At 41.1% G+C, this 12,254-nt stretch overlaps 1 protein-coding gene across 8 annotated transcripts in view; it reads right to left on the bottom strand.

Annotated features, from left to right (window-relative positions):
* git2a (G protein-coupled receptor kinase interacting ArfGAP 2a) overlaps window positions 1–12,254 on the bottom strand; it is a 114,232-nt gene that overhangs the window by 19,479 nt on the left and 82,499 nt on the right. For 5 of the 8 annotated variants that reach the window (XM_072247448.1, XM_072247449.1, XM_072247451.1 and 2 more), the window contains 2 exons: window positions 11,478–11,560; window positions 6,257–6,445 (listed from right to left, as the gene is read on the bottom strand). In XM_072247448.1, the coding sequence (XP_072103549.1) occupies window positions 6,257–6,445; window positions 11,478–11,560 (272 nt within the window). Of the gene's footprint in view, window positions 1–6; window positions 168–6,256; window positions 6,446–11,477; window positions 11,561–12,254 lie in introns of all 8 variants that reach the window. The other 3 variants (XM_072247450.1, XM_072247452.1, XM_072247459.1) reach the window with 2 other exon arrangements.

The raw sequence follows: 12,254 nt of genomic DNA, 5'->3' as shown, positions 1-12,254 counted from the left end.
GAGTGCCTGGGAGGCAGAGACAGAGGTCAGAGTACCAGGTGGCAGGGTCAGGCTGCTGCTGCAGGGTCAGAGGCTGAAGGGAAGATTTGTCGGGCCGCAGAACCAACGTACTGAAGCAGCCGAGGCTATGCCTGAACTTGCGCAGGCTCTCGCGTTCAATCTGCCTGCTGGAATGTAGGGAAGACAGGGATCGGAAGCAGAAGGGGAAGAGAAAAAGAAAGAAGAAATTGCACAAAATGAATTCAGATTGCAAAGAGAAATAAAACCAAAATGAAAGACTTCAGATAAAAGCAATGTGGGTTACAGCAAATAGCTGACTTGAGAAACAGTTCCAAAATGTCAATTCATGCATTGCAAAATTGATTTGTCCATTTGAAGAATTGAGCAACTTTAATATCCATTGACTATAGAGGAGCAGACTTTTTACAGAAGTTATGTAGACATTGTGATGACTCAAGACAAACTGAGAGCATGTAACCAAACTTAACAGAGCAAGTTATAGCAAGAAAGAACAGAGCTGTTATATTTGAAGCATTAGAATGCCAGTCTATGAAGGTACTCTCTATGTTTTAAATATGCAATACCATGCATGACTAGAACTGATTATTCATGCCTGTGTCAGTATTAAGTTCCCTCAAGCTATGGAGCGAAGCAACACCACCAAGCCAGTATCTTTGATATTATCAATATTCTTTGATTTTCTGTAACATAAAACAGAAGGCAAACTATAGGCTTTGTCTACTGGATCAGTAAAATTTGAATGTCCAAAGTAAACAGGATCCAAGGAAGTTCCAGGTTGAAGACCTAAAAGATAGGATACTTCTCTTCTTGTTAAGTAACCTGTGATCAGACTTGGCAGACTATTGGCCAAATTTCTTACCCATTCCCACTTTCAAGATTGACATATGAAACACCATGGAGATCTTCGATGGGTGTACACAGTATTCCCTTTTGGAAAGTGACAAAACAAAAGTAAGCAGGTATCCAAGCATTCTGCTGCATTATACACATGGCCATCAGTCTAAGACTGAGCACAGATGCTCCTCCATATTCAGAATGGAATTGAGGCACAAAAGTAAACAATTTTTTTTTAAAGATTGAATGGTGAACGGTCAAAGGCACCCATAAAGATTGAAAAGACAAATAATCCAGTTTGGCTGATTATTTACAATAAAATATTGGCTGATTGTATTTGTAGTTAAAAGCTTCAATTAAAGTGGAAGAAATCAAAATCTTGCCACCATTGCCTGAATTGGATGGAGAACAGGAGGTATGATAAAAAAAAAAATGCTTCCTTCTCCATAGAAGGCAAAATCAGATCACCTGCTTTGGAATCACTGAGCAGAAACTTTCTGTATGCATACAATCAAAGACACCATCTAATGATGAAACACACAAAATATAGAAACAGCTAAGGCTACCAGGATAACCCAAAGGTAATCATAATCATTATGTGCCATATCGTATGACATAGAAGATCACGATCCCACAACCATGATTGTTTTTGTCAAATTTTTCTGAAGAAGTGGTTTGCCATTGCCTACTTCCCGGCAGTGGCTTTACAAAATGGGTGACCCCAGCCATTATCAATACTCTTCAGAGATTGTCTGTCTGGTGTCAGTAGTCACATAACCAGGACTTGTGATGTGCACCAGCTGCTCCCATGGTTTCATGTGACCCTGATCAGGAGGTGGGGGTTACATCTACTTTGGTAAAGATCTATCTCCACCCCACCACCCACACTAAGGGATTAAGGAATGGTAACATGTACCATTATGTAAACGTAGTGGTTTGATTCTAGTTGTGATATTTATAGCTAGACTTAGTTAAAATAAGAACAAAACAATGTGAATAGGTGAAAAAACCTGTCAGATTCACTGATATCTGAATCAGAATCAAATTTTGCACCATACAAGTCAGCAATAATAAACTTCATTCATATTCTGTGATATCATTCAAGATAGAACATCTGACATCTTTACTGGATCTGACCTATATGTGACTCCTAACTCCCAACTCTCCATAGGAATTGTTACCTCAGTTCAGAGACAATTAGAAATGTACAATAAATGCCAGACACAATAGACTCAATCTAAAATGTCAACTGCTCATTTCCCTCCATAGATGCTGCCCGACCTGCTAACTTCCTCCATTTTCTTACATTACACAATGCACCCACAGACATCCATCCTACACATCCAAGACAACCTGTCCCTCCTCTGCTTTGATGTCAAAATGACAGGTTCCACAAGTTTACCCACAACCATAAGACCCCAAGAACTAGGAGAATCAGACCATCCGGATGGTCCATTGAATCTGCTCCACTATTCCATCATGACTGATCCATTTCCCTCTCAATCCCATTCTCCTACCTTCTCCACACAACCTGTAGTACTATGATTAACCAGGAACCTACCAACCTTCACCTTAAGCTGTCTGTGGCAAACAATTCCATAGATTCACCACCATCTGACTAAAGAAATTTTTCCGCATCTCTGTTCTAAACGGATGTCTCTCAATGCTGAGGTTGTGCCCTGTAGTCCTAGACTTCCCCACTATAGGAAATATCCCCTCCACATCCACTCTATCAGGACCTTTCAGTATGAGATTCCCCCCCCCCCAATTCGTCTAAACTCCAGCAAGCACAAGGCCCAGAGCCATTAAATGTTCCTCATATGTTAACCCTTTCATCACTAAGCTTATTTTCATAAACCTCTCCAAAAGCAGCACATCCTTTCTTAGATAAAGGGCCCAAACCTACTCACAATTTGATTATAATCTGACCAGTACCTTATTTCATAGCATTTCATAGAACATTACAGCACAGAAACAGGCCTTTTGGCCCTTCTTGGCTGTGCCAAACCATTTTTCTGCCTAGTCCCACTGACCTGGACCTGGACCATATCCCTCCATGCACCTCTCATCCATGTACCTGCCGAAGCTTTTCTTAAATGTTAATGTTAAATGCATTTATCACTTCATCTGGCAGCTCATTCCACACTCCCACTACTCTCTGTGTGAAGAAGCCCCCCCCCCCATGTTCTCTTTAAACTCTTCCCCCTTCACCCTTAACCCATGTCCTCTGGTTTTTTTCTCCCCTAGCCTCAGTGGAGAGTCCATCATCGTGCCCAACGCTGGCCCCCTAGGCCTGAGTCGACGTAGTAGTAGTAGCCACAGTGGAAAAAGTTGCTTGCATTCACTCTATCTATACCCATCATAATTTTATATACTATTAAATCTCCCCTCATTCTTCTACGCTCCAGGGCATAAAGTCCTAACCTATTCAACCTTTCTCTGTAACTCAAGTCCCGGCAACATCCTTGTAAACCTTCTCTGCACTCTTTCAACCTTATTAATATCTGTCCTGTAATCTGGTGACCAAAACTGCACACAGTACTCCAAATTCGGCCTCACCAATGCCTTATACAACCTCACCATAACATTCCAACTCTTATACCTAATACTTTGATTTATAAAGGCCAATGTACCAAGAGCTCTCTTTATGACCCTATCTATCTAAGGAGGACATAAATAATCTTCTGGAAACAGTGGGGGACTGAAGGTCTAGTGAGATGGAGGAACTGAGGGAAATACATGTTAGTAGGTAAGTGGTGTTAGGTAAATTGAAGAGATTAAAGGCAGATAAATCCCCAGGGCCAGGTGATCTGCATCCCAGAATGCTTGAGGAAGTAACCCAAGAAATAGTGGATGCATTAGTGATAATTTTTCAAAACTCTTTGGATTCTGGATTAGTTCCTGAGGATTAGAGGGTGGCTAATGTAACCCCGCTTTTAAAAAAAAGGAGGGAGAGAGAAACCGGGGAATTATAGACCGGTTAGCCTGACGTTGGTGGTGGGGAAACTGCTGGAGTCAGTTATCAAAGATGTGATAACAGCACATTTGGAAAGTGGTGAAATCATCGGACAAAGTCAGCATGGATTTGTGAAAGGAAAATCATGTCTGAAGAATCTTACAGAATTTTTTGAGGATGTAACTAGTAGAATAGATAGGAGAGAACCAGTGGATGTGGTATATTTGGATTTTCAAAAGGCTTTTGACAAGGTTCCACACAGGAGATTAGTGTGCAAACTTAAAGCACACGGTACTGGGAGTATGGTATTGATGTGGATAGAGAATTGGTTGGCATACAGGAAGCAAAGAGTGGGAATAAACAGGATCTTTTCAGAATGGCAGGCAGTGACTAGTGGGGTACCACAAGGCTCAGTGCTGGGACCCCAGTTGTTTACATTATATATTAATGATTTAGACGAGGCAATTAAATGCAGTATCTCCAAGTTTGCGGATGACTAGAAGCTAGGCGGCAGTGTTAGCTGTGAGGAGGTTGCTAAGAGGATGCAGGGTGACTTGGATAGGTTAGGTGAGTGGGCAAATTCATGGCAGATGCAATTTAATGTGGATAAGTGTGAGGTTATCCACTTTGGTGGTAAGAACAGGAAAACAGATTATTATCTGAATGGTGGCCGATTAGGAAAAGGGGAGGTGCAATGAGACCTGGGTGTCATTGTACACCAGTCATTGAAAGAGGGCATGCAGGTACAGCAGGCGGTGAAAAAGGCAAATGGTATGTTGGCTTTCATAGCAAGAAGATTTGAGTACAGGAGCAGGGAGGTTCTACTGCAGTTGTATAAGGCCTTGGTGAGACCACACCTAGAGTATTGTGTGCAGTTTTGGTCCCCTAATCTGAGGAAAGCCATTCTTGCCATAGAGGGAATATAAAGAAGGTTCACCAAGTTGATTCCTGGGATGGCAGAACTTTCATATGATGAAAGACTGGATCGACTAGGCTTATACTCTCTAGAATTTAGAAGGTTGAGGGGGGATCTTATTGAAACATATAAAATCCTAAAGGGATTGGACAGGCTAGATGCAGGAAGATTGTTCCCGATGTTGGGGAAGTCCAGAACGAGGGGTCACAGTTTGAGGATAAAGGGGTTTTAGGACCGAGATTAGGAAAAACTTCTTCACTCAGAGGGTGGTGAATCTGTGGAATTCTCTGCCACAGGAAACAGTTGAGGCCAGTTCATTGGCTATATTTAAGAGGGAGTTAGATATGGCCCTTGTGGCTAAAGGGATCAGGGTGTATGGAGGGAAGGCTGGTACAGGGTTCTGAGTTGGATGATCAGCCATGATCATACTGAATGGCGGTGCAGGCTCGAAGGGCCGAATGGCCTACTCCTGCACCTATTTTCTATGTTTCTTCCAGGTCATTTATGAAAATCAAAAAGAGGAGAGGTCCCAAGACAGATCCCTGTGGAACATCACTGGTCACTGACCTCCATGCAGAATATGAACCATCTGCAACCACTCTTTGCCTTCTGTAGGTAAGCCAATTCTGGATCCACAAAGCAAAGTCTCCTTGGATCCCATGTCTCCTTACTTTCTAAAGGAGCCTGGCATAGGGAACCTTATCAAATGCTTTGCTGAAATCCATATACACTACATCCACTGCTCTACTTTCAACGTGTTTTGTTACATTCTCAAAGAATTCAATGAGGCTGGTAAGGCACAACCTGCCCTTGACAAAGCCATGTTGACTATCCTTAATCAGATTACGTTTCTCCAAATGCGCACAAATCCTGCCTCGCAGGATCTTCTCCAACATCTTGACCACCACTGAAGTCAGACTCACTGGTCTATAATTTCCTAGGTTATCTCTACTCCCTTTCTTGGACAAGGGAACAACATTTGCAACCCTCCAATCCTTCTCCCATCCTTATTCATGATGTAAAGATCATCGCAAGAGGCTCAACAATCTCCTCCCTCGCTTCCCACTGTAGCCTGGGGTACATGTTCATATACACATGGAACAAAGCAGTCCCAACACTAACCCCTGTCACAAACTACTAGTTACCAGTGGCCAACCAGAAAAGGCCCCTTTTAATCCCACTTTGTTTCCTGCCAGTCAATCATCTATCCATTCTATTATCATTCCCATAACACTATGTGGTTTTATTCTGTTAAGCAGCCTCATGTGTGGCACCTTGTCAAAGGACTTCTGAAAATCCAAATAAACATCCACTGATTCCCCTTTGTCTCTTCTGCATGTGATCAACCCAAAGAATTTCAACAGATTTGTCAAGGAAGATTGCCCCTTTAGAAAACCATGTTGACTTTGTCCTATTTTATTATGTGCCTCCAAGTACCCAGCTTCATGTGACTATAATTTTTTAACTCCCAAGGTGAATACAGTAACTACAATGCTGCACCGGTAGAAAAATACATGAAAGTTTCTCACCTGTCGTGCTTGTTTTCCTGTGCCGCTCGTAACAGCTCCTGAATATTTTTTGTGATTTGTTCTGTTTTGCGAATGACGTCCTCTGTGCTAGGGAGTGAGGATTCTGAATCTGCACCCGGATCGTCCACTCCCAGAATAGGGCTCTCCCCATGACGCCCTTTGCCCTTTGGCTTAACCTTTCGGCAAGAGCTTATGTCAGGCAGAAAGAAATAAAACAGGTTAGTATTTTGAAAATTACAACTTAGATCCTGATTTGCCAAAAGCTGGAATGAAGGAAATAATAAGGAAACCTAGCATTATTATTACTTATAGTTAGAGAAATCGAAGACAGGAGGAGGTTAAGGCTGATTTATACTTGTGCGTGCAGGCTACGTCGTAGGCCTGATTTATACTTTTGCGTAGCCCTACGCCGTAGCGAGCATGTGTAGTTGTGACTGCGTCGCTCTGCAATTCACTGCCAAAACGATAGTTGGCGGTGGGGTTTCTATGCCACTGTGTTCAGTTTCTTCATAAGAGATATGGACCAGGAAATGCAGTTCAAATATTTTCGGATGTCGGCAGGTAGATTTGATGATTTGGTTCATCGTCTCCAACCATTTATTTGACATGGCGGAGAAAAGCAACCGGAAATGCATTGCTACCAAGCGGACCAATCACAGTTGCTGTGGTCTGCGTCGTCGCGACACTCGAGTTACATTTTCAGGGAGGTGCACGTAGGGTACGCGGTATCTACGGCGTACATTTGGCGCACAAGTATCAATCAGCCTTTATGATTCAGCTCTGGAGGGGGTTGCTGAGACATCTGCAGTACTGTCGATGTATTGATCTCCTTAACGAAAGCAAAGTATGCAAGTGCTTGATTGGAAACAGAAGATACTGGAATCACTCAGGTCGGGCAGCATCTGTGGAAAGAAAAGGTGTTAACATTTCAGATCAAAAATCTGTCATTGGAACCAGGAGAGCAAACAGGTTAATGTTAAGCTGCAAGGAGTGTGGGGGAGGGATGGATAGAACAAAGGAAATCTTTCCAAAAGAATGAAGTATGGAAGTCCTGGAGTTAATGGGTTAATGGAGATGGTTGGAGAGGAAAAAAAAGTAAAAACTGAAATGAGGGCAAGTAGAACAGAAATACCAAGGAACATAAAAGTAACAAAATACAAAGATGCCAGACTTACCCAGAAGGTCCAGCTGGGCTAATACAAAATAAAAAATGAGCCAATATGGGCCTATTGAAGAAATGGCCAGATCTTATCAATACAGAGAAAGCAGATTAACTGAAACTGTAGGACTTAAGCCTAAAAGGCTGCAACTTGCTCAGATAGAAGATAAGGTGCTTTCCTCAAACTTCTGTCAGGCTTGGTTATAATAGAGCAAGAGGCCACAGAGATAAGTCAGTGGGATAGAAAAAAAGTCCTGACGAAGGGTTCCAGCCAGAAACGTTGACTGATCGTTTCCACTGATGCTGCCCGACCTGTTGAGTTCCTCCAGCGTGTTGTGAGCGTTAGAAAAAAAGCGACAGACAGGAGGGCAGTTTGATTCACCTCTGCATATTGAGGGCAGGTGCCATGCAATGTAGTCACCGAACTGCATTTGGTTTCTCTTGCACAGCGGTTCCCAATGTTCTTTATGCCATGGACCCCCATCATTAACATGGGGTTCCATGGAACCCAGGCTGGGAATCTCTGCTCTAGAGTAAAGGAAACCACATTGAGCACTGAATACAGTGCATCGGAAGGACTGCCTGTGTCCCTGGATAAGTGCAGAGGTAAAAAGACAAGTTGCATGGAAAAGTACTGTAAGGAGGGGAATGGTTGATGGGGACTAAAGAGCATACCGCAGTGTCACAGTAATAAAGTAACAGCCCCACTCAAAAGCTGAAAGGGGAAAGGAGAGGTGTATCTGGTGATGGAACCTTGTTAAAACTGGCAGGAATTGTATGATGACCAGTTGAAATAAAAAGGAATGGGAGGACCACAGGAATGATATCTTCCCTTGATCCAGATAAAGATGCATTCAAAGGCTTTATTGACTATGTAGAGGTAATGTCACAGTTCGGGAAGACATCTCAGATGCACCAGGACAGAAAATCTTACCATTAGCACAAATGCTCTAGTAAAGAAAGAACCGAGTGGCAAGGAGAGAGGAAGATTTTTTGTAGATAGCTCGTAAATGGATGGGTGTTATTAGCCTTGAATTTGAGTGGAGAAAGGAAGAGATTCAAAAACAGATGGGATCACATGCAGATGAGAGCTGGATTGAAATTGGCAGTGAAAGGAATGAAACTTTCAATTTCTGAGTCGGGGAAGCAATACCAAAATAGTCATTGGTGTACTGGAGGTTATGGGTTGTGTCCCAAGTCAGACTAAAAAAAAAACTCTTTCAAAATAACCCATAAAGACAGGTATAGCTTGGGTCTATTCAAGTTCTATTAGCTGTATGCTCGGTACAGGAAAAAAAATGGAATTGAAGAAATTGTTTAATGTGCTATAAACAATTTTTCAAGATGGATTGATATCTGGAATTGATATAGACTCTCTTACGACAGAAATTTGGACAGACTAGGCTTGCATCCACATGGCTTAACTGAAACATGCAAGATCCTGAATAGTCTTGACAGAATGGACAGGATGTTACCACTTTTGAAATAATCCAGAATTAGGGATTATTGCTTAAAAATTAAGAGTCGTCCTTTTGAGAAGAGCTCTCTCTTACATGCTTGTAAATTTTTGGAAATTATTAGTGGAAGCAGTGACCTTGAATATTGGAATGCCACAAATATATTCCTCATGTTGTCCCACATTTTTATTGAGCAGGCAGGCACATTTGAGGAGCCAAGTAGCATATAATACAGCTCCTAATTTGTATGTTAATTAAAACAAGGGACCCATATTATTTCCCATTACTGACCAATAGTAGCTGGTGTATTCACTGTTGTCTGGACTTAGAAGTTACCTAACCTGTAGATATGTATTTTATTAATTACTTACAATGGTTATAAAAAGTATTTACCCCCTTTGGAAGTTTTTGTGTTTTATTGTTTTACAACATTGAATCAGCAGACTTAATTTGGCTTTTCTGACACTGCTCAACAGAAAAAGACTCTTTCGTTTCAAAGTAAGAACAGATCTCAAAGTGATTGGCAATTACAAAACACAAAATGATTAATTGCACAAATATTCACCCCGTTTAATATGACACACCAAATCATCACTGGTGCAGCCAGTTGGTTTTAGAAGTCTCATAATTAGTGAAATGGAGATCACCTGTGTGCAGTCAAGGTGTTTCATTTGATTGTAGTAAAAATACCCCTGTATCTGGAAGGTCCAACAGCTGGTGAGTCAGTATCCTGGCAAAATCTACACCATGAAGACAAGAGCACGCCAAGTAGCTCCGTGAAAAGGTTATTGAAAAGCACAAGTCAGTAGACAGATACAAAAAAATTTCCAAGTCACTGAATATCTCTTGGAGTACAGTGAAGTCAATCATCAAGAAATGGAAAGAAAATAGCACAGCTGTAAATCTGCTCAGAGCTTGCCATTCGCAAAAACTGGGTGACTGTACAAGGAGATGAGTGAGAGAGGCCACCAAGAGACCTGTGAGGAGTTACAAGCTTCAGTGGCTGAGCTGGAAGAGACTGTGCATATAACAACTGTTGCCCAGGTGCTTCACCAGTTGCAGCTTTATGGGAGAGAGGCAAAGAGAGAGTCATTGTTGAAAAAACTCATGAATTTTCAGCTAGAGTTTGCCAGAAGGCATGTGGGAGACTCACGTCAGCTGGAAGAAGGTTCTGTGGTCTGATGAAACCAAAATTGAGTTTATCGGCCAGATTAAACACTACGCTTGGCAAAAGCCAAACACCGCACATCATCAAAAACACACTATCCCTACCATGAAGCATGGTGGTGGCTGCATCATGCTGTGGGATGCCTCACTACAGCAGGCCCTGTGAGGGAAGAGGGTAAAATGAATGGAGCAAATTATAGGGAAATCCTGAAGGAAAACCTGATGCAAGAGAACTGCAACTTGGAAGAAAATTTATCTTCCAGCAAGGCAGTGACCCCGAGCATAAAGCCAAAGCTACATAGGAATGGCTTAATAACAAAAGTTAAGGTCCTGGAGTGGCCAAGTCAGAGTCCAGACCTCAATCTAATTGAGAATTTGTGGCTGGACTAGAAAAGGCCTGTTCAGTCACAATCCCCATGCAATCTGACAGAGCTTGAGCAGTTTTGTAAATAAGAATGGGGAAAAATTGCAGTGTCCAGATGTGCAAAGCTGGCAGAGACCCATCTACACAGACTCCAGGCTGTAATTGCTGCCAAAGGTCCATCTACTAAATACTGACTTGAAGGGGATGAGTAATTATGTTATCAATTATTGTTTTTTTTAATAAAAGTAATAAATTTAGACCAATTTGTAGACATTTGTTTTCACTTTGACAGAAGAGTCTTCTGTTGATCAGCGTTAAAAAAGCCAAATTAAATCACTGTGATTCAATGTTGTAAAACAATAATACATGAAAACTTCCCGGGGGGGGGGGGGGGGAGTGAATACTTTTGATAGGTACTGAATTTATTGAGATACAGTGTAGAATAAGCTCTTCCAGCCCTTCAAGCTGTGCTGCCCAGCAACCTCTGATTAACCCAGGGGTCCATGGACCCCAGGTTGTGAAGCTCTGCCCTAGCCCAATCAAGAGACAATTTACAATGACCAATTAACGTACTAACCAGGTAGGTTTGCACTATGGGAGGAAATACATGCGGTCACTGGGAGAATGTACAAATTCCTTACAGCCAGTGGCCGGAAATGAACCCGGGTTGCTGATAATGTAAAGCGTGCTAACCACTACGCTTTCTGAGCACATTTTTTTAAAAAAAAACTTAACCCACAATAACTGTTTCTAAATAAAAAGGAAGGAAATGAATAATATTGCAATGTAAATCTCCACTAGTCTAACCAAAGTATATTTTGCGCTAACCACAGGCAGTTTGCAAACTACTATGATTCATTTGATAACTTCCCAAGTTGTATGGTTCCCACTCATCCTGCAAGAAACTGGATTTCATACATATTATTGTAACTAAATTATTACAAATGTTATTGGGGAAGAATTTGAAAGCAATAAAGATAAGCTTGAAAATGAGTTTTAAACCATTTGTAATTCGATTATTTTTTAATAAATGTAAATTTTCCCACTGCCTTAGCGTGGTAACTTAATCCATACCCTGTATCATCCAGTTCCAAGTCATTTGCTGCATTATCGTAGTCACTATCAGGCATGCTGCTTTGTTTCTCAAGTTTTGATGCCTAAAAGAAATTAAAACAAATACCAAGATGCAAATACAGTATGCTCACATGGTTGATAATTATTAGATGAAATAGTAATCCTGACTCAAATGGAAAATAAAGCAACTGCATGCACACTAGTTAGTAACAAAAAGAAATTCTGGTAGGAATCAAATCATGAAACATTTAAACTAATGCACATGCTTAAAATGCAGAGACTTATTAATCTTTCAATTTAAAATTTGAGGAAAAATATGCATCTTTTGAGAAGGTTTCAAGTGCCCAATCAAAAAGGTAAGGGGTGTTGGAGAGAAAGAATAACAGGACATTATGTAGGGGAGTCTGTTTTGTCATTGCATTTGATCGATTTTATTGTCTTAAGATCTAGGTTGCGCAGCACAACACCAAGGGAATATTTAACTCAAAAGTTTAGTTAAGATTATATTTTACAAAGCACAAATCATCCCAGAGCAAGCAGGTTCTTGTGAACCTCTAAGACAATGAAGGGCAAATACACAGCTTTGCACCCAGTTTTAAAAATTCTTGGTTTGGAGATTCTCTTGAGGATAAAATACTTCTTTTTTAAAAAACAAAAGATCAATGATACACTGTTTCTGAAAAAGTAACCTTCAATTTATATGGATATGATTTTTATTGAGATTTGGAGAGCCTACCATTATCTATGGTTAAAGAAACATTTCATTTACAGGTAAAC

The sequence above is a fragment of the Mobula birostris genome, chromosome 31 (genome assembly GCF_030028105.1).
Source record: "Mobula birostris isolate sMobBir1 chromosome 31, sMobBir1.hap1, whole genome shotgun sequence".
Taxonomy (NCBI): Eukaryota; Metazoa; Chordata; class Chondrichthyes; order Myliobatiformes; family Myliobatidae; genus Mobula; species Mobula birostris.
The sequence above is the reverse complement of the archived record's forward strand: the minus strand, read 5'-3'. Positions and strand labels throughout refer to the sequence as shown.